Source organism: Crocuta crocuta, unplaced genomic scaffold (assembly GCF_008692635.1).
Source record: "Crocuta crocuta isolate KB4526 unplaced genomic scaffold, BGI_CrCroc_1.0 scaffold426, whole genome shotgun sequence".
Classification (NCBI taxonomy): domain Eukaryota; kingdom Metazoa; phylum Chordata; class Mammalia; order Carnivora; family Hyaenidae; genus Crocuta; species Crocuta crocuta.
Window position 1 is genome coordinate 586,895 of NW_027532452.1, and position 24,099 is coordinate 610,993.

The following is a 24,099-nucleotide window of genomic DNA, read 5'->3' on the forward strand; positions in this document are numbered from 1 at the left end:
TCTGTACAGGGCAAAGTGGGAAGTATGCTAAGCCAATGAGGTCCAGACATCATTTTTTTTGTAGTCTATGCTGCCTTGCAGAGAATAGAAGAGCACGTCATTCTGCATATCTTAGCCATGCTCTGGTTTGGCCAGGAGCTTGGCAGGGTTGAACTGCCTTGAAAATTGTGAAGTGCTAATACTTTAGTTGTCAAAGATGTGGATTGCACACATTCAGGTGGCAGAGATAATATTCTATTTATAAAAGTGAAGTAGTCTCTCATTCTGTTTTACCTATAGAACATTAAGGGTTTCTTTGAGAAGTGCTTATATACATTTGAGGTAAAGTTCTCAGAGGTTAGGATGAGAGCATGGAAGTTATTATTTAATAATGGGTAATTAAAACTATATGACAAGAACATTAATTGCTTCTTTATTTGAGGAAAACGTTGGAGAAAATGTGACTTAAAAAAAAAATCCACAACATGGCTACTATCAAATATCAGGCTTTGAGTAGCACTGCCACCTGGTGGTTCAGTTTGGAAAACTTGTTTTAAAATGTACCTCAAGTAAAAGAATAAATGACCTGGCTGTTTAGGGTTATTTACCCTCTTTCTGAACATAGGTGGATATCCGTTAGCTCCAAAAAATTTAGGGTTGAATAACTGGCAATAGGTTTATTTGGGACAGGAGTTTGAAATCAAACTGCATCTTGGTTCCAGAAATTGATTATATAGTGGGAGCTATCAGATTATCTACTCGCACAAGAGATATAGAATTGCAGAGAGTTAAACTAATTAAATCGATATGTGTAGACGGAGACACAATGTCTAGCATGTTGTTGGTAATAGCTACTTTTATAGTAACAGCTCTCTAGCTTACTTAGAATTAACACAGCTAAGAGACTCTATCAACTGAGGGGGTTTTTAGTATAGAGAAGCCTTTTTTCAGAGATACAAACTTTATACCAACATGTATAGTGCTGTCCAGGAGAGAAAGATGTTGAAACTTGGGTCATGAGTAATTTAGTTCAGGAGAGTTAGTCTTTGCTATGCATCAGGGACAGCCCATATTACCCCATGATTTGGATGAAACGGTCATCATGATAATTTACCTCCCTTTGCTAAGTAATCTTCTAATAAATAATTCAGATTCTTGGGCATCCTGAATCCCTACCTTATATTGCAGACACAGACATATTAGAAACTGGAAAGGGATATCATTTTCTAAACTACTAAATCAGCCCTCTGTTTTATGTTACAGTTGAGTGTAAATTTATTCATTGTTGGCCCATCAATGCTTTTCTGTTCATTTTGAAATGCAATGACTAATAAAAGTCCAATGTTGGTTACCGTCTAATACTATAGACTGTACATTCACCAAGGTAAATGCCATTTTCTTTGTTTTTTTTAGCATATTCCCCAGTAAGTGAAAGCATGCTTTCTTTATACTTCAAGAGAGAATGTGAAATCATAATTATGAGAGACATGGGATTAGTAAAAACAAACACAGGCTCTGGAGTTGATTACTGTTTGGATGCTCTTCCTTGTCGTTTATAAGCACTTTGACTATGGGTTATAAAGTCTGCTAAGCCTCAGCTTCCTTAGCTTTAAATAAAGGTTACTGGGATATTAGATAAATTACATATGTTAAATGTCTAGCGTTAATGGTAGCCATTATTATTTTAAATTATTTAAATATAAAAAACAAAGTGAGGCTACAACATTGTTTTCCATCATTTGTTTATTAGTGCTTTAATGTTTCCAAATGCTGTGCTGAAACAAACTGGCCCAAAGCTGATGTCTGTACACTGAACCAGTAAGTTTAGTAAACTGTAAAGCTGTGAAGTAATTTTTTAACTAGTTGCTTGGTAGCACAATTGGTCACCAAGCCTCATATAGACCATAAAAAATTACGTAAAACAATCTGTGACCTAACCAAAATGAGAATCCCTGCATCTCCAATTCCTTTTAAGGAAATCACAGACAAACGCATCCCCCAGCATTTAGTAAGGCAAAGAGGTGGAACAGGAGCAGGGAGAGGAAGAGGAGTAACAGCTTTCATTTCCTGAGGGCTTCCTATGTGCCAGGCCCTTGGCTGTTTTATGTAAAGTATCATGCTCATCCATATAAAAACTTCTGCTAGTTGTATTATCTTCCTTTTAAGATTAAGATAACTCAGTCAGTTAAGCATCCAGCTCTTGATCCTGGCTTGGGTCCATGATCTCATGGTTTGTGGGATTGAGCCCCACATGGGCTCTGCAACTGATAGCATGGAGCCTGGTTGGGATTCTCTTTCTCCCTCACTCTCTGCCCCTCCCCCACTTGTTCTCTAGCTCTCAAAATAAATTTTAAAAAGTTTTAAAAAAAAAGATATGAAAGTCATGAGTTATCATGTGGTTTAAGGACACAGAGCCAGTAAATGGCAGAATTAGACCTGACCCTACACCTGTCTGACCCTGTATCTCATGCTTTTGACCACTGTTTCCCAATTGTCACACCTAAGATTTATTATAATTTGGTTTTAATTTTAGAGGAAAGAAAGAAAATATTTTAAATGAATATATTTTTAAGTGGTACAACTCACATATTTCTAGGCTGCTTTCGCTTCTCTGTCATACTTACCTAATCTAGAACTATTCAGTTTGAGGCTTTTCAGAATTGATTTTATTTCTTTGTATGAATTACTGTTAAGGGCCACTTCCTTCAAAAAACAGTTGGGGGGCACATGGGTGGCTCAGTTAGTTAAGCGTCCAACTTCAGCTCAGGTTATGATTTCACAGCTTGTGGGTTTGAGCCCCGCATTGGGCTATGTGCTGACAGCTCAGAGCCTGAAGCCTGCTTTGGATTCTCTTCAGATTCCTCTCTCTCTGTCCCTCCCCTGCTCACACTCTATCTCTCGCTCAAAAACAGATAAACATTAAAAAATTAAAAAAAAAAAAGACAACTGGACTAGCAGGTGGATTTCTTCCATACAAATTCATGAATATTCCTCATGAAACTGAGAGGCCCCTATTTCATCTGAATCCTCTCTAACACTGACACTTGAATTAGAACTGCAAGGAAAGCTGTATGAAAGGTGAGAGAAAATTCTAACTCAGCACTGAAAACTAAAGCAACAGAAACTAATTATTAAAATAATTAATAATAGTGGTCCTTTTGATCAGAGATGTAGGTGAAATTCCCTTATATTGGTCCCATGGAAAGCCATTTACCTATATAGGTTTTGTTGGAGATTTAGGAAGAAGAGCTCTTCTCTTGGATTTAGTCCATTATCTTAAGATTAATAACCTTAAGATGTTAAGATCTTTTTTAAAACTTTTCTAGGGGATACAGTGAGGTGAAAGCATTACAGATTCTGGAATTGAAAGATATAGATATTATTACATTTATACTTTTCAAAAGACTTTAAAGGTAAAACCAGATGTCTAAAGTTTTTCTGTATTTCTCAGCAAGAGGTCTGCCTTACTGGTGAGCATGGGAACTTGGGGAAAATCAAGGGCATATGAAGAAATGTAAATGGGGTAGGTTTGTACTTAAAAAAGATTGAGCAACTACAATAGAAGTTTTTAAGCACTGTGCTTAGTTTATAGAATGTACTTTACTATCAAATAATTTAGACGTTACAATATGCTATTTAAAAATAAAGCACTTATTGTATCAAGAACCATGCTAAGTATTTGATAATCATTACATTTACTCCTCAACAACTCCAATAAGTAGGTATTATTAGTTCTGTTTTATGAATTTGGAAACTGAAGCCCAAAGAGGTTGAGAAGCCAGCTGAAGATCATGGCAGGAAGTGTGGGAGTTAAGATTCAAACTCAGATCTCCTAGAGTTCAAAGCCCACCTTGTTTATACTATATCAGGTACACTTCTTTTTTTTTTTTAATCTTTATTTTTGAGAGGCAGAGAAACAGAGTGCGAGCAAGGGAGGAAGAGAGGGAGAGGGAGACACAGAATCTGAAGCAGTCTCCAGGCTCTGAGCTGTCAGCACAGAGCCCAATGCAGGGCTCAAACTCATGAGCTGCAAGTTCAAGACCTGGGCTGAAGTCTGATGGGCAACCGACTGAGCCACCCAGGCGTCCCTATCAGGTATACTTCTGATCAATTTCCTTGCTCATTGCTGGTTTCACGAGTTATTGGAAGAGCTACTAGTATCTTGGAGGAAAAAAACAGAAGTAAAAATAAGTTTATTATGTTAATTAGTGCCAAAGAGAAAAAGTTGTTTAGAGGAAAACCTGGTGTATTAACTAGAGAGGAATGAGTATTTGCACAGAAAGAAAGTGCTAGGTTATCTTAAGTGAGTCCAGTCAGAGCTGGGAAGTCAGGGTGAACTTCAGAAAGCAAATACTAGGAAAGTAAATTTAAAAATAAATTACAATACTATAAGGACATATGAATGACCTTTTGTACTTATGATATTGAAGAGTAAGATATTAAATAAAATGAACAACTATATTTATGGATGTCCACCGTAGAGTTCTACCACTTTTTACAAGTAATAGTGGCAAACTACAAAAAGTTCAAATGAAATTCAGGAAACAACAAGGCAGGGACCACAGGTTAACCAGGGTTACTGCTATGCACCAGGCGCCAGCGCTCAAGTCACTTCTCCAGGATGAATTATTTTAAAAAGTATATGGTAATTGAAAAGATGTCCATGTCACTAGCAACAGAGGAAATGCTAATAGAAAAACAAAAGTCAACTTTCACCTGACCACACATCAGATCAGTAAATGTAAAAATATCTAATAAGGATTTGGTGTTAACCAGGGTGTGAAAGACAGACATCTTGCACTTGCGGGCAGAATCTGAACTGGTACAATGTTTTTGGAGGATGACTTTGGGAACATATGTGAAGATGAACAATATTAGCCATAAGCAAATAACTCCATCTTGAAAAATTTATCTTAAGAGGATAATAATGGATATTTACAAATATGCATGTAATAACTTAAAGCTTATAGCTACTTAAATATCTAATATCAGAGAGAAAATAAATGAATTATGGTAAATTCATCACAGGATACTGTATAGTCACTAATATTTTTACAGATGTACAATATTTTTGAATAAGGGATAATACCACATCTTTATTACATGTATGTTAAAGAATACATGTATTTCACAGTAGAATGCCTTTTCTGGCTGAAGGAACAGATTCCTAAAGGCAGTCTTGATAATAATTTAAAGAATACATGCAATATTCAACAGAAATAAAATGCCAATCAAAACTCTTTTTACTAGAGTTGAATAAGTGATACCCATCTGGGCAAAGAGTGTAGATACATGTTACTATTTGGGTAATAATCTGATTGTTACAGCTCTCTTCTAAGTTTTCTCTAGCAATGTCAATTCAAAAGTAGATGCAGACATTTGAAAAGAAAACTATAGTTCATGAAATGCATATTACTGCTTTAGAACTGTTGACATTTTATTTTGTCTTCTCAGTGAATTTTAAAATAAAAATGGCATCAGATATATTTTTACAAGTGAAACTTGAACTGATTCTCACTGATTCATTCTCTCTCTCTCAATAACATGCTGACACTCGCTCACCCTACTTCATCTCTCTGTTAGAAGAAGCACTTACATTTAAGTAAAATCCATTAATAAAGCACCTCCTCAGTGGGAATCTAAAGGCTTATTCATAACGTCTGGATGAAAACTTACCTTTTTGACTTCTTTACTTGATCTGAATGTCTGCTGAACAAAAGAATCACTTTCAATGGCTTCAATTTCTTTTACTCTTTTTACTTGTTCTACCAGGGTGGCTTGGTCTAAAAAAAAAAAAACGGGGGTATAATGTCAATGTATTTTGGTGTGTAAGCTTGTTAATAACACTATTCTAAGCAAGGTTCTTTCTTTCTGTGAAGTAATTTTATGACTTCTAGAATTTAACTGGATGAAAAGATGTTATAGTTAAGCTATAACAAAAAACGATTTCCCCCCTGAGATACACAAATATAACATTCTTACACACTAAGGCTCTCACCTAAAACCTAAAACATTGCTGAGAAGGCACTGCTATAATGATCCAAGCTAATCTGGGCTAATCTTGTGGGAGGGCTTTAAAAATTAAAAAATTATTATGGAAATACATATAAAAGGAATAAAAGCACAATGAATCCATTGGCACCCATCACCCAGCTTCTATAGACATGAACTTTGTTACTTCTTACTTAATTTATTGATCCCCAATTCATCTTTTTAGGTAGCCCTGGAGTACTCAAAAGTTAACTCCCAGACATCGTGCCATGTTACCCCTAAATATTTAGTAGACATTTCAGGTAAGGGCTGTAAAAAAAAAAAACAAACAACAGTAATGTAACTACGATACCATTTTCATATCCAACAATATTACCAATAATGCCTTAATATCACCTTATGCAGTTCATATTTAATTTTTACTGTCCAAAAAAAAAAAAAAGAAAAAGAAAAAAAGGTCTTTGTACAGGTAGTTTGCTTGAAACAGGATCCATCCAAGGTCCATGCTTTAGACTTGGTTGTTAAGTTACTTAAATCTCTTTTAATCATTGATAGTCTACAATCCCTCCTTTTCATTGCTATTTATTGAAGAAAATGGATCATTTTATACTTAATTTTTTTTTACATTCTAGATCTGGCTGATTTTATTCTCATGATTCCATTAACATGTTCCTCTATCCCTCATAGTCTGTGTAAGCGAGTAGTTAGATCTAGACACTGGATAAGATTCAAGTTCAATTTCCTTTAGTCAAGGATACATCATAGGTGATGCTTTGTAACTCCTATTACACCATATCAGGATGTGCTTCTTCCAGTTTTAAAGATGTTAAGATTGGGGCACCCAGGGGGCTCAGTTGGTTAAGTGTCCCACTTCAGCTCAGGTCATGATCTCATGGTTCGTGGATTCAAGCCCTGCGTCGGGCTTTGTGCTGACAGTTAGCTCAGAGCCTGGAGTCTGTCTTCAGATTCTGTGTCTCCCTCTCTCTCTGACCCTCCCCTGCTCATGCTGTCTCTATCTCTCTCTCAAAATAAATAAAACATTAAAAAAAAAAAAAAGATGTTAAGATTGATCAGTGGGTCCAAGTTGATGTCAGCTTGACCCTATTATAAAGTTCTTTAGCAACTTTTCACTTAATGTTTTTAGCAGACATTAATGTTGTTGATTAGACCCATTATTTCATGAGATATTGTAAAATGGTGATTTTCTAATTCTATTATTCTTGTTGCATTTTTTAGCACTGATTCTTCCGTAAAGAAGAACTTCCCTCACTGACTGTGAAGTATAGTCTGTACAGGAAAGGCAGAGTAAATGTTTAATTTTTTCCCTTTACTTGTCAATCTTGATCCAAAGATGAACATTATGAGTTCCTGAATATTATATACTTAACATATTTTACTCCACGTAATCATCTTAATATTTTGTTGCTCAGATTATTCTACCTTTGGGTGGTGGGAACCTCTTGAAGTTGGTCCTTCATCATTTTGATATAGTTAAGGGGTAGCTAAGATGTTCCAGGCTCATTTTGTACAGTTCCTGTCCAAGACCTGAAATTAGCCATTTCTCCAAAGGGCTCAGACTCCTGGTGGGGAATGATATTTAAAGACAGTAACTGGGACACCAGGATCTTTATTGCTATTAGACTGTCATTGCTTCTCAGCTTTTTCAGTGGGTGGAATAGGAAATGCATATTTTAAGAGAAAAATTAATATGAGTTCATGCTGATGCTATCAATCAAATGAAAGATTAGAGAACTTTATTGGGGGGTCTGGATAGCTTTCATAAGTTATTCACAAAAATTTAAATAATATGCTTAATGTTTTATACATTTATAAAATTTGAAATAATAAATGTAAGAGGAATAAATTCTATCATAATTTTAAGATTTGTAGAATATCTCTGTTATACATAATCTTTAAAAATGAAATAAATCAAAAATAAAAATAAAAATGAAATAAATCATTTGTTACTTAACTTCCATTTAGGTTATGTCTTTTAGGATGAATTCTACTTGGGAATTTTTCACATCTTTTTTAAAAAATAATTTATCTATTTTTTAAAATTTACATTCAAGTTAGTTAGCATATAGTGCAATGATGATTTCAGGAGTAGATTCCTTAATGCCCCTTACCCATTTAGCCCACCCCCCTCCCTAAACCCCTCCAGTAACCCTCTGTTCACCATATTTAAGAGTTTCTTATGTTTTGTCCCCTTCCCTGTTTTTTATACTATTTTTGCTTCCCTTCCCATATGTACACCTGTTTTGTATCTTAAAGTCCTCATATGTGTGAAGTCCTATGATATTTGTCTTTCTCCGAGTAATTTCGCTTAGCATAATACCCTCTAGTTCCATCCACGTAGTTGCAAGTCGCAAGATTTCATTCTTTTTGATTGCCGAGTAATACCCCATTTTATATATACACCATATCTTTATCCATTCATTCATCTCTGGACATTTGGGCTCTTTCATACTCTGACTATTGTTGATTGTGCTGCTATAAACATTGGGGTGCATGTGTCCCTTCAAAACAGCACACCTGTATCCCTTGGATAAATACCTAATAGTGCAATTGCTGGGTCATAGGGTAGTTCTATTCTTAATTTTTTGAGGAACCTCCACACTGTTTCCAGAGTGGCTGCACCAGTTTGCATTCTCACCAGCAGTGCACAAGAGATCCTCTTTCGCCACATCCTCGCCAACATCTGCTGTTGCCTGAGTTGTTAATGTTAGCCATTCTGACAGGTGTGAGGTGGTGTCTCACTGTGGTTTTGATGTGTATTTCCCTGATGATAAGTGATGTTGAGCATCGTTTCATGTGTCTGTTGGTCATCTGGATGTCTTCCTGGGAGATGTATCTGTTTACATCTTTAGCCCATTTCTTCACTGGATTCTTTGTTTTGAGGGTGTTGAGTTTGCTAAATTCTTTATAATTTTGTATACGAACCCTTTATCTGATATGTCATTTACAAATATCTTCTTCCATTCTGTCAGTTACCTTTTAGTTTTGCTGTTTCCTTTGCTGTGCAGAAGCTTTTTATTTTGATGAGGTCCCAATAGTTCATTTTTGCTTTTGTTTCCCTTGCCTCTAGATATGAGTAAGGAGTTGCTGTGGCCAAGGTCAAAGAGGTTATTGCCTGGTTTCTCCTCAAAGATTTTGATGGCTCCCTGTCTTACATTTAGGTCTTTCATCCGTTTTGGGTTTACTTTTGTGTATGGTGTTAGAAAGTGGTTCAGGTTCATTTTTCTGCATGTTGCTGTACAGTTTTCCTAGCACCACTTGCTGAAGAGACTGTCTTTATCCCATTGAATATTCTTTCCTGTTTTGTCAAATATTAATTGGCCATATGTTTGTGGGTCCATTTCTGGGTTCTCTATTCTGTTCCATTGATCTGACTGTCTGTTTTTGTGCCAGTACCATACTGTCTTGGTGATTATAGTTTTGTAATATAGTTTGAAATCTGGGATTGTGATGCAGGCTGCTTTGGTTTTCTTTTTCAAGATTGCTTTGGCTATTTGGGGTCTTTTCTGGTTCCATACAAATTTTAGGATTATTTGTTCTAGCTCTGTGCAGAATGATGGTGTTGTTTTGATAGGAATTGCATTGACTATGTAGATTTCTTTGGGTAGCATTGACATTATAACAATATTTGTTCTTCCTATCCAGGAGCATGGAATATTTTTCCATTTTTTTGTGTCTTCTTCAATTTCTTTCATAAACTTTCTATAGTTTTCAGTGTATAGATTTTTCACATCTCTGGTTAGATTTATTCCTAGGTATTTTATGGTTTTTGGTGCAACTGAAAATGGAATCGATTCCTTTATTTCTCTTTCTATTGCTTCGTTGTTGGTGTATAAGAATGCAGTCAATTTCTGTGTATTGATTTTATATTCTGCCATTTTGCTGAATTCATGGATCAGTTCTAGCAGATTTTTTGGTGGAATCTTTTGGGTTTTCCATATAGAATATCATGTCATCTGTGAAGAGTGAAAGTTTGACCCCCTCCTGGCTAATTTGGATGCCTTTATTTCTTTGTGTTGTCTGAATGCTGAGGCTAAGACTTCCAATACTGTGTTGAGTAACAGTGGAAAGAGTGAACATCCCTGTTTTCTTCCTGACCTTAGGGGGAAAGCTCTTAGTTTTTCAAAATTAGAGGACTTTTAAAGTCTTTTTTTTATTTGTGTATCTTTTCTCTCACTTTAAAAATTGTAAGTCTTAATGATAAGATCAAAAGTATTTGGTTTTTTCTCCTAATATGAGAGTTGAGTCTGTTTCATTTCATAATAACAAGATAAATATCACCATTAACAACAAGATAAATTAACACAGTTTAAAATTTCTTTATGGTTCTTTTTGATCTTAGGAATTACTCCACGGATGAACTGTCAAAACACTATACTATAAGGTTACTTACAATAATTTTCCATGGGATTATGCTACCAACTTGATATATAGCTAGGTTTAGTTTGTTTGGATTCATTTTTGATTTTTAGGTCTTGCTTTTTGTTTTACTGTCCTTGAGATTAACATTAATATTTTTATTTGATATATTTGACACACAATGTTCCATTAATTTCAGGTGTACAACACAGTAATTCAACAACTCTATATGTTATGCTATACTCACAAGTGTAGCTACTATCACCATAAAATGCTGTTGTAATACCAATGACTATATTCCTGAAACTATACCTTTTTGTTCTCATGATTTATTCATTCCATTACTTAATGCCTGTATCTCCCACTCCCCTTCACCCATTTTGTTCATCCCCCAAACCCCCTTCCCCATGGCAACCATCATTTAGTTTTCTGTATTTGCATATGATTCTGCTTTTTGTTAATCACTTGTTTTGTTTTTTAGATTCAACATAAGTAAAATCATATGGTATTCTCTTCTGTCTGTCTGATTTATTTCACTTAGCATAATAGGCTCTAGGTCCATCCATGTTGCAAATTGCAAGGTGTCATCTTTTTTACAGTTGTGTAATATTCCTGTGGGGGAGGGGGGTGCGCACGCACATGTGCTTGTGTGCACCCCAACCTTATCCATTCACCTATCATTGGACACTTGGGTTGCTTCCATATCTTGGCTGTTGTAAATAAGGCTGCAATAAACATAGGGGTGCAGGTATCATTTTGAATTCTTTTCATTTTCTTTGGGTAAATATCCAGTAGTGGAATTACTTGATCATGTGGTATGTCAATTTTTAATATTTTGAGGAACCAAAAAATACTTTTTCTTATCTTTAATATTTTTTAGTTGCATAAAATACATGATTCTGTTTGTGAAAACAAAATATCATTTAGGAGTCTAGGCTTCCTTTCCTATCCCATTCTTTCATTTCTTTCCCCAGTCCATAGGTAACCATTTTTATTAGATTTTGTTTTTTATCCTTCGTTTCTTCCTGAAAATGTTAAGTATACATATCCTCTTCTTTCTTTTTTTTTTTAATTTTTTAAATGTTTTTTATTTATTTCTAGGAAGGAGAGAGAGACAGCGTGAGCAGGGGAGGGTCAGAGAGAGAGGGAGTCACAGACTCAGAAACAGGCTCCAGGCTCTGAGCTGGCAGTCAGCACAGAGCCCGATGCGGGGCTCGAACCCACGAACCGCGAGATCATGACCTAAGCGAAAGTCGGACGCTTAACCGACTAAGCCACCCAGGCACCCCATCTTCTTTCTTACACGAAATTAACATACTACACATTATGTCTTCAATATCATTTCACCACAGTATAAAGACTTTCCCATTCTATTTTATAGCTGTACAGTTACCTATTTTATGGTTTTATGATAGTTTTTTTTTTCCCCTCACCAATGCCCTATTGGTCATTTGAGCTGTTTTCAATCTTTTGCTTTTACAATTCATGCTTTCCTAAATAGCCATGTGCATTTGTTGTTTTGTATTTTGTTTTTTTTTTTCTTTTTCACATGTTAGGCTGGAAAAATGCAAGAGGAAAAACTGCAACATATGGTTCACACACTCACTGTTTAAACTCATGCTCTAGGCTGATAGGAACACATGGCTGATTTAGGAGCCACTATATATTCAACTAGAGCATCTAAAAATTTTTGGGATTTTATTTATTTAAAATTTTTTTTCATAGTTTATTTATTTTTGAGAAAGAGAGAGATTGAGCATGAGTGACGGAGGGGCAGAGAGAGACACACACAGAATCCGAAACAGGCTCTAGGCTCTAGGCTCTGAGCTGTCAGCACAGAGCCCAATGTGGGGCTCTCACCCACGAACAGTGAGATCGTGACCTGAGCTGAAGTCGGACGTTTAATCGACTGAGCTACCCAGGCATCCCTAAATTTTGGGATTTTAGACTTCATGGACAATAACCAGATTTACATTCTAAGGAAGAACTGTAATAAGTGGTGTGGCAATATGGTAGCTGTTTGGGGCACCTGAGTGGCTCAGTAGGTTAAGTGTCTGACTTCAGCTCAGGTCATGATCTCACGGTTAGCGGTCTCGAGCCCTGCCTCAGGCTCTGTACTGACAGCTAGCTCAGAACCTGGAGCTTTTCTTCGGATTCTAGGTATCTTTTTCTTTCTGACCCTCCCCTGCTCACGCTGTCTCTCTCTCTCTCTCTCAAAAATAAATAAAACATTAAAAAAAATAAGGTAGTTGTTTGCTCCAAAGGACTTTTTACATCCCAGCAGAGCTAAACTTAAAAGGCTAAGTGTTTTATAGAGTATGAAAAGAAATTGGTTTTAATAATTTCATTAAAAATTAATGACTTATGAAAAATCTGTGTTTCAACTTTTGGCCAATCACAAATTATAATTTTTTAAATGTTTCTTTTTGAGAGAGCGCATGTGAGTGGGGGAGGGGCAGACAGAGAGGGAGACACAGAATCCCAAGCAGGCTTGGGCTCTAAGTCAGCAGCACAGAGCCCAATATGGGGTTTGAACACATGAACCACAAGATCATGACCTGAGCCAAAGTTGGATGCTTAACTGACTGAGCCACCCAGGCACCCCCACAAATTATTACATAGTCTTATGCAAGCTCCAGTTTATTTACGAGAAAGATACGCTTCTGGAGATATGTCCCCAACAGCTGTAACCAATCCTTTCTCATGTGAAAAATAATGCATGGAGTGTTTGTAAGTAATAGCCACCAGAGCCTATACTCCAATTTTTGAAAGAATATATTTTACAACATAAAAGCAAGCACTGTCAGAGTGTCATTGATGAGCAAATAGTTCCACATGCTTTAGAATAAAAGCTCCTGTGGATTTTAATTATCCAATGTACTAATTGAGCATAAAAAATGAGAGAAGATTCTTTGCCCAGCTAATTTATTAATGTGAACAAATCTCATACTAGGGGATGATGTTTTTATTAGTTACATGTATAATAGTATTAATGTGGCAGAGAAAAGTCATAATGGATACCATTCCATGTGATCCAACTTTAATTTGTCAATATGAAAATATATCTGCTTGTGTAAGTCTTAATTAGTCTATTATTTCATCATAATTAATTCCCAACCAAAAGACAGTATTTCTGACTTTAGGATGATGTCTCACATATATCAACTATTTGAAGTCTTGATTTTTTTTTTCTCTAATATATTCTCTTATTTGGATTTACAAAGCACATCATTAGTGTTAAAAGTCAGAGGTGAGCTCACAAATAGTACTTGAGGTGCAAAGCTTTATAGTGTTGGCAGCTTTAAATATGGACAAACAGCCAGCTCCTAATACAAATAAAAGTGTTATCTTAGAAGCTGGCCAAAGGGCCAGTATGTTTAACAAAACACCACTGGAGAAATTAGAAAGGAAAGAAGGAAAAAGATTAGAGAAAACTAGAACACTGTCTTTTGTGTTTCTTTAAAGATCACTCCAGGCCTAACAAACTGACAGGGGAGATAAAGGAAAGCTAGTTTGCCTCACTTACAGTATGAAAATAAACCAACATAGCTTGTACCTTTCAACGTGGGAACCATTTTACCAGTGACACTTAAAGAGTATGATGTTTAAAGAGTAAGAGAGAGATTTAAATTAAACTTTGAAAAATTTATGGGAGATTTACATTTTCCATCTCATAAATAGCTCAGCTTCATGCTGTCTGAAAACAGGCAACAAATGGCTTCGTACTCAAAATTTAAATATCAGTGTCATACAAATATATGTCTTCAATATGATTCTGTCATTTTGGGAAATGGAATAAAACACATCAATAATATACAGTAAATTGTTTTAAATTCAGGTTCTTTAAGTTTTACATATCAATTTGTCATTTAAAATTTCTTTACCAATTTTGAGTGGGAAAAATGTGAGTTCAAACTACTTATCATTCATATGCTTGGCATGAATGCCTACCATACAAAGAATCTTGTATTTACCAGCCATGAGGTAAAATAAAGACAAGGGACACTTGACTGAAAGAATCAAAATTATAGGATGTTTTTAAATATCAACATGGCAAACACAAAGGAAACATATATATTAGCCATTGATCCTATCTGATAAACTCGTTATTGGTAAATAAAATGACTTCCATAGGTAGTTTATAAAATTTCAGTGGAAGGGATACATATTGTAGTAAAATAAAAAATAATGAAGTCAGAAATCTAAGTCACCACAGACTAAAAAAATCAATACTAACTAATACTAATGGGAAAATCATTTTGTTCCCTGTGGGATAAAAAAACCTCAAAGTCAAACATTTTATTAGTTACTGTTGATGTTGCGTTATACAAATTAGGCTTACCTACCACTTCAAGTTATACTTGACAATTTCACATGACACAACTTCTACAGAATTTTCTTTAAAAATATCAAGTGATACACAAAGTTAAGATTAAGGTTTGTTAGTAAAGATGATAAGGTCCCATATAAACCTTTTATTTGAAAAGACAAAAGTTTAATCTATATACCATTTGTAGATTACACAAGCATCTCTCTAAACTGGCAGCAATGCAAGGCTGAGAACGGCAGATGGCGCTATTACCCAAGAGGTAATCATGGGATAACCGCCAATGTTGAGTTTCATGAAAGGTATCTTACACATGAAAAGCTCATCTTCAATTGACTCCTTTTGAATATTAATATTTTATGAATTTCCCCAAAGTTAAAATGCACTTTATATTACAAAGAGTTTGGGTCAGTTGGCCTCAGAGTTACTGAGGTACTCTGTGCTACTCTTCCAGTAAAAAAATATTTATATACTAATAGTATTGCTATAAATACATGAATAATAATAACAAATTTCTTATTTTCAGTTTAAATTGACTCAAACTTTAGTCAAGAATGGAAATATTCATGAAATTCCTCTTTATGGTAAAATACAGATACTGAAAGTAAAACAGTGTGAAATGTAAAGCATTTTCAAGTTCCATTACAATTAAAAAAAAAAAGCAAACAACAAATTGGCCAATAAACAAAGATAGTTATTCAACAGACTATAAACAAACAAAGCTTACTAGGAAAAAGCCACAAAGGCTACTTGAAATTCTAAACTTATTATTACAACAGTTTCTCACGAACACAAATCTTAATAAAACATAGCATTGCTTTCCCTTCAAAACAGTATATTTTAAATACGTTTCTTTCCTAAAGCATGCAAAGCATATATTAGTAATCCATTCAACCTCGAAATTTTAAGGGTGTTCGTAAGACCCAGGTCCCTGGGCACAAATTCCCAGAACTGATATCCACAAATAACTTGAAAGATGAGAAAACTTAAGTAGAATGTGGCTGGTCTATTAGTCTTCTGGAAGCTGATAATACAGTACGAGGTTATATATGTCAGTGGGGCTCCTGAAGGCTTCTAATAACAACCCTTCTTGGATAAGGTCCAAAGACAGACTAATCTTATATTAAACTGCTTTCTGTATCAAATTAAGTAATAGGAATAACTTTAATGTGACTGTACCAGTGAAGAGTTTCTGATAAACATTTTAATAAGTGGGTATCAAGCTAGGTTTTATTAAAAACAAAATACACAGTGAATACTTAATTTAGCTCCTCTCACCTAGAATGCTCTTACCTTTTCTTAATCTTCCTTATTACCTTCTCTTGCTACCTGTGAGAAAAGGGCCTCTTCCATAATTCATTTGGCTCTTAGCATATGTTGCCTTGCACTGATATTAATCTCTTCATTAGTGAAAACTTCATTTCCCCAGCCAGAGGACACATAACTTTTTCTGTCAACCCCAGGATTTAGTGTAGTATGCTCTATTATTTAGTAAGCCATCAATAGACTTTTGTTGAAAAACTAAACATTAAAGGGCATTAAGGTACCTATTAAAAAAAAACACTTCTTGCAGGAAGAGGGGGAATGACAAATTATAAGAAGTTTTTGTAACTTAAAACATGAGGTGTCCTTAAGTGGCTAGTTTAGTAGCTCTGGATTCAGACTATCTGGATTACACCTGGTCTCTGCTACTAACTAGTTGTGTGACCTTGGGCAAGGGGTTCAAGCTGTAATGGTCTCAGTTTTCTCCTCTATGTCATGGGAATAACAACCTAAACATCACAGAATGGCTGAGAGGTTGACTTTCTTCTTCCCTCCTCTCCTTTCCTCCTTTCAAATACTTGAGCACATTCAATGTACCAGGCATTGTTCCACATTCAAGGGTTTATAAACAAGTTTCTTTCCTTCTAAGGCTTATATTTCCATGGGAGAGACAAATAATAAACATGTAAATAAACAATATAATGTCAAGAAAAATAGAGCAGGGTAGAGGGCTGGAAAGGAGAATGGGAGCTATTTCATGGGATGATCAGGGAAACCTCTCTGACATGGGGAATACAGCAGACAGAAGAATCATGTGAAGGATCAAGTCAAGAAAATTTAGATGACACATGTGCTAGTACAAGGTAAGGAAGCACTAAAAGCACTTAAATGATAGACGTCATAAATGACAGACTTAGTACTAGAGTGTTAATTTAGTAATAGTAGTAGTAAAGACGTGGAAGTTGGCTAACAAGTTTGTATATAACCTTCTCAATTTCTGGCTATATGGTTTAAGGCTGGCAACCCTTTTTGAATTCAGCCACATAGTGCCTAGCTTTAGCTCACACCTTTTGGGGCATCATCTGTGGTGTGCCAGGGCTGTGGGAATGACAGGAAGAGGGGACAGGTCTATGCACATCTTTGAAAAGGTACAAAAGGCCCAGCTGAGTTTTATCACCCCGCAGGACACTGGACTCCACCCTGGCTCAGTGAGTGCTGCAGGCTGAGTGGGGGAAGCAGTGTTTCCTGGCCTCCCAGCCTCCAGTGACTCAAGAGAAGGGAGATCCTGCCATTCCCTAATGGGTGTCTAGTAACAAAAACTCCCCAAAATAGTAGTTGTGTGGTTTATCGAGTTATAAAGCAAACGTATTTAAGTTTAGTGTCTGTAAATCTACAGACACTTTGTTTTGATCATCAATATCTGGAATGGTCTTGTGAGGAAGGTCACAAAGGCTAATTTTTCATTTAAATGGTTGTTGAAAGGGCCAGAGGAGCTGTTATGTTGGGAGAAGTAGTGATCACTGCAGTAACAGAAGCTTACATTTATGGCACCCTGAGCAAAGCACTTCACATGGATGACCTCATTTAACTATCATAACTGTGAGAGACAGTACTGTTATTTTCATTGTACACTTGAGAAACTAAGGCTAAATAACTTGATCAAGGTCACACAACTAGCTGGTGGTAGAAATGGGATGCAGTTCCTGAACTGTGATCTAGTCATTAATTCCTAGTCAAATAAATTCTTTACCCACACCTGCCCAATAACAGATAATCTTTTTCCTCCTTCCCATCCATTTATTAGAAATAATAAATGTTCTTGGTATTGTTCTTATTCTGCATTTTAATGCTTATTCATTCAATACAATGTGGTTTTTTTGTTTAGTTTTGTTTTTGTACAGAAGATGCCGTAAATATTATCTTGGTCTGCTGGCATTATCTTGAGCTAGATTACAAACAATATTTTCAGAAGCTTACACATTTGAAAATGTTTTTAAAGAATTATAAATGTCATATCCTGAAAACTTTTATTAATGAATTAAAAAAATGTAAAGTTAGAAAACCTGGCTATTCTTTCATTTAAGTCTGAAAACAACCCGAGCAACAAATTATCATTTTAGAGCTGTTCTTTATTTATTGTATAGCAATTGTCGTTGCAAAGAACTAGAATGGTTTCTGAAAATTTGGCTAAACCAGTAATTACTAGGTAGTCTACTACACAGACTACTGCCTTATGCTTGTTTCCAGTGTAAGAAACATGGCTAGTCAAATCTACTCTAATGGAGTGGTAAGGAAATAACTCCAACAAAGTTAAACCTATGGGAAGCTTTCTTATTTTAACAGGACTGAGAAAGGAACATAATTCAAAGTATACCAGATTGATATGGCAGAATGCAGACTCTGAAGTCACTGTTTGCTGTCCATTTTAATTCAAGAATTCTTATTGACTCTAATTAAAATTCTGTAGATGGAAGAGTTGTATGTTTCTAAGGAACTTGCAGTGAATGCTGTCTGCCAGCCATCTCCAAACACCCCATAACCACACACAACTTGCCTGTCAGGAGAGCTAATGCAGACATCGCAGGGCACACCGCATTTGTCACTGTGGCTAATATCAGAGATACGCAGCTCTTTTTTCTTAGCACACAAAAGCAAGATATGTAATTCAATGCTCAATTTACCCTTGTCTCGCAGGAGATTTTTCCCCGCTAATTGATAGAAATTAAGCCATTAATCAAGCCACTAGCCATCATTCAAACCAGAGAAGATGAATACAAACTTTCATCATAACCACCTTCCCCATTTTAGTGTTCATTAGCATTAATTTTTAATGCAATTATGCTATTCTTTTACGCTGAGCTCATAAATTACTGCTCTTTTGTTGCTGGCTGGCCTTGTAAAATCCAAACTAATGCTTTGTGCTCTGATCTTAAAGGCAATTACTAGATTCTTCTTTTATATCTTTGCATCCCCAATAACCTTTATATATAACGAATACCCATGCCTATGCCTGTTTGTTTTTTTAATGTCTCTATATAAATCTTTGTGAAGATATAAATGTAGTCAAATGAATCTATAATAAACATATATGTATACACACACACACCACATACATTATAAAATATAGATGTTAATATACAAATAAGATGTCACAAATTCATATAATAGTTCAGGTTCAAATATAATGATATTGTTATGGTTTCTCATGATTAAAATGTAATGCATCATTGTATTAAAGTTATAATTTTGATAAATTAGAGAAAGAAAATAGGAATATTAATAACGATTGGCTCTTATACACATATGTAAGAGTCCAACAACTACTAGAAATAAAATAATTATGGCAGATCAAAATCCCTTAGTTCTTTACCTAGGGTTAATGTTTTATGTTTAAATCCTTATTTAAAAAAAAATTGTGTGGAAACCAGAAAAGTAATGAGATGAAAATGAAGAGTACTGGAAGATCAGAAGAACCATTTATCAAAAAGTGTGTTTACAAGTCTCCACGGTCTTATACTGTGCAGAAGCAGCAGAGATTTTCCAGAAATAAATACTGAACCCAAAGGCAGCAATCCAGTCTTTCCTCCAACCTAGAGAAAGTCAAAAGACGCACTCTCCTTATAGTCCCCAACAAGCATTGGTTATGCTCACGCCTAGGTGCAGAGGAGATAAAACAAACAAACAAACACCCTGCAACTCTCTTCTATCAACCCAGTAATGCCTTTGTCTTTGTAAGTTGTTATGTTCCGGCCACCCAGTAGCTAGAGAAAGGGTACCTGTGTGGCATTAAGATAGAAATAAAACTGGGGAAAAGAAAACTCACTGAGAAAAGGTAACACTGGTGTTGGGGACCAGCCCTGTCACCTCTGGCAGTTGCACAGCTGCTGCCTACCCCTAACACCATGACACTGGGGTAGGGAGTACAGAATGTATCAGGAATATTCTACCAAAAAAAAAAAAAAAAAAAAAAAAGTTTTGAATCATTAACATAAGAGATCTTCTGTTTCCTCTCATGGCTAGGTCTCTATTAGATTTCATCTTTAATGGAGAGTTACACACAGATTAGAAGCAGTGAGGCTCAAGTCTGCAAGGACTTCTTTCCACCAGGAGACTTGTTATGCCATAAGAAGACAACCTAAACAAGTCTTTGTGATCCGTTCCTTTATGATGTTAGAAGCAAATAGGTACCTAACTTATTTGTATTTGGACACTAAAATCATCAGTATAAAGTTGTCAGTTCTTCAGTTCAAAGTTGTGAGTTCTTAAGACCTCTTCTTATAAGTATTTGTGTTAGGCTTCATAAGCTTACAGAGAAAATAGTCCATGGCTTCACATATCTTAATTTTCTTAAAATACTGGTAAAAATGCTGGGGTTCAGAAACAGAAATTGAAATTCATTTAGCCAACATGTATTTAGTGCCTATATCTGCCAGGTGCTGGAGACTTCTGGTTGAAATGACTTATTTTTTGTCCTCTCAGAGTCCATGGGCAAAACGTAAATCACTTTTATTTAGAATTCTTATTTACAAGTAATTATGAGTTACTGTGGGTAGGCACAGGGATTTGTTTACAAAGTGCATCTGTTATTTCATTTGATTCTCAAACAGACATAATTTTTGGTAATAAATAATATTCCCATTTTTCAAATACAGTATTTGATACTCTCAAAGTTTAAGAGGTCCCAAAAGAGGCAGAGGTGAAATATGAGAGAAGTCTTTGACTTTAAATTCTGTATGGTTCTCATTGTCACAGATGTCTCCTTAGCTTTTGAATCCGATAACCTTACATGATGAATAGTTATGATTGTTTAAGCTTATTTTATATGCTTACCAAATTTATATACAATTTTGATCTTTTAAACAGGGATAGGGTAAGGAAGATGATAGAAGACATTAATTTCTTTTTCTTAAAAGCAGAGCATTTTGCTATATTAATGAAGTGCAGCATATAAAACTATAGCATTTAAAGAAACCCACTATGGGTTAGTCTGCGTTTTCTAGAATTTCATACAAATGGTACACTGTTTCATGTCCGATGTCTTTCACTCAACATGTTTTTGTAATAGCTCCTTATTGTTCAGTAAATCTGCTGTTCCTTTTATTGCTGGTAGAACTCTGTTATATGAATATCCACAACTTTTTTTAATCCATTCACTATTCTGCTTATAGACATTTGGGTTGTTTCTACTTTATGGCTTAAATTTTTTTTTAAAAAAAACGTTTATTTATTTTTGAGACAGAGAGGGAAGGGGCAGAGAGGGGGAGACACAATCTGAAGTGGCTCCAGGCTCTGAGCTGTCAGCACAAAGCCTGATACGGGCCTGGAATTTATGAACCTCAAAATCATGACCTGAGCCAAAGTCGGACACTTAACCAACTGAGCCACCCAGGTGCCCCTCCAGTTTCTGGCTTTTGAGAATACAGTTGCTATAACATTTATGTAAAGTCTTTGTGTATTTTCCCTTCTCTTGGGTACATATGTAATATCGAAATGGCTGGATTATATGGTAAGTTTGTATTTCTCTGATGACTAATGATATGGAGCATTTTTAATGCTATTGACCGTTTTTAATGCTGTATTGACTATTTACTTTTCTGTCAAATTGTGTTTCAAGTCTTTTGTTCATTATTTAATTGGGTTGTCTGTACTTTTTTTACTGAGGTGCAAGAATTTTAAAAAATTTTAATGTTTATTTATTTTTGAGGGGCGGGGAGGGAGGGGCAGAGAGAGAGGGAGACCCAGAATCCAAAGCAGGCTCCAGGCTCTGAGCTGTCAGTGCAAAGCCCAATGTGGGGTTCAACCTCACAAACTGTGAGATCATGACCTGAGTTGAAGTCAGATGCTCAATTGACTGAGCCACCTGGATGCTCCTGAGTTACAAGAATTTTTTATCTCTACTGAATATATATCCTTTGTTTATATGCATTGCCAGTATTTTCTCCCATCCTGTGACTTGCTTTTTTGTTCTTAAAAAAAATTTTTTTTAGGGGCGTCTGGGTAGTTCAGTCGGTTGGGCGTCTGACTTTGGCTCAGGTCATGATCTTACAGTTCATAGGTTCGAGCCCCTCATCCGGCTCTGTGCTGACAGCTAGCTCAGAGCCTGGAGACTGTTTAAGATTCTGTGTCTCCCTCTCTCTCTGACCCTTCCCTGCTCATGCTGTCTTTCTCTCTCAGAAATAAATAAAACATTAAATTTTTTTTTAAATTAAAAAAAATTTTTTTAAGTTTATTTATTTTGAGAGAAAGAGACAAAGAGACAAACTTTTTTTAAGTTTATTTATTTATTTTGAGAGAAAGAAACAAAAGAGAGCACTGGAGGGGCAGAGAGAGAGGGAGAGAGAGAGAGAATCCCAAGTAGGTTCCACACTGTCAGAGCAGAGCCCGATGAAGGGCTCAAACCCACAAACTGTGACATCATGACCTGAGCTGAAATTAAGAGTCAAAAAATAAATAAAACATTATTATTTTTTTAAATTTTTAAATGTTTTATTTATTTCTGAGGGAGAGAGAATGAGCAAGCGGGGGAGGGGAAGAGAGAGAGGGAGACTGAGGATCTTAAACGGCTCTGTGCTGATAGTAAAGAGCCTAATACGGGGCTTCAACTCATGAACTGTAGGAGACCACTTGAGCTGAAGCAGATGCTCAGCCAACTCAGTCACTCAGGCACCCTGCCCCGCTGTTGTGTTCTTTCTGGTGATTTTCTAACAGCAAAAATTTTTAATTAAGAAAAGTCCAATTTATTATTTTTAAAATTTTGTGTTTTTTGTATCTATCAAACAAATATTTGCCTACCTCAAAGACTTTCTTCTATATTTTCTTCTAGATCTATAATACATTTCAAGCTAATTCTTATGTATTATGTGAGTTAAGTGTTATTATTTATTTTCCCCATAAGGATATCCAGTTTTTTCAGCATTATTTGTTAAAAAGACTTTCCTTTTCCCACTTAACTATCTGGTAGTTTTGTTGAAAATTAACTGGCCATATATACAAAGTTTAATTTCCAGTCTATCTAGTCTGTTCCATTTACCTATATGTCTATCTTTATACTATACAGCCTTAATTACTATAATTTTATAGTAAATCTTGAAATTAGGCAGTGTAAATCATCTTTCTTCTTTTAATTCTTTTAAGTTTATTTACTTATTTTGAGAGAAAGAGACAAAGAGAGAGCACTGGAGGGGCAGAGAGAGAGGAAGAGACAGAGAATCCCAAGTAGGTTCCACACTGTCAGAGCAGAGCCTGATGAAGGGCTCAAACCCACAAACTGTGACATCATGACCTGAGCTGAAATTAAGAGTCAGACATTTAACTGGCTGAACCACCCAGGTGCCCCTAAAATTGATTCTTAGTAGAAACTCTGTTCCTAACACTTTTATGCTGAATTTTAGCATTAGAATGCCAAGTATAATATATAATGAAATTCCATTTCGGGAATAAGTTGAAATACAAATGATTAATAAAATTAGACACTCTCCAAATATTATTTTGTTAGGTTAGCACTTAAAAAAAAAACAATTACCAATTACTTAAATCAATTTTAAAAATAGTTTTTGTGAGGACATCTGGGTGGCTCAATCAGTTAAGCACTGATTTCAGCTCAGGTTATGATCTCACAGTCTGAGAGACTGAGCCCCATATTGGGCTCTGTGCTAAACATGAGGCTGTGTGAGATGCTCTCTCTCTTTCTCTCTCTCTCTCTGACCTCATTTGCAATGCACACTCTCTCTTTAAAAAATAAAAAAATAAAATAAAAAAATAAAAGAATTTGGGGGAACTGGTCAAGATGTAAAAATGTTATTTATCACCGAGAGATACTGTTATGTTAAATTTTTATTTCTCCTGATTTTAAAGTAAAAAATTGAGCCACACTCATATTATGTTATAAAGGAGTTGCCACATAAGAAGATAATGGTTTAAATGACTAAATGTTGATGGCAGAGTTTTTCTTTTCTTTTTTTTTTTTAAGAATGTAGCCTGGAAATTGTATTCAGGCATAACTGATGAAAGAAAAAATCATAAGGGAGAATAAAGGAGGACAGACTAATAGAAAAGGCAACTTTCCAGGGACTTATAAAGAACCAAGAACCAAGAACCAAGGGTGAATACATATGCTTAAGAATCTGAACTATTTGTAGAAATTCTACCTGCTCAGGGAAAAG

General features: G+C 35.5%; 1 protein-coding gene across 1 annotated transcript in view; it reads right to left on the reverse strand.

The window, feature by feature from the left end:
- Positions 1 to 24,099, reverse strand: part of RSRC1 (arginine and serine rich coiled-coil 1) — a 414,718-nt gene that overhangs the window by 3,413 nt on the left and 387,206 nt on the right. The window contains exon 8 of the mRNA XM_077779431.1: positions 5,656 to 5,762. Coding sequence (XP_077635557.1) covers positions 5,656 to 5,762 — 107 coding nt within the window. The remainder of the gene's footprint in view (positions 1 to 5,655; positions 5,763 to 24,099) is intronic.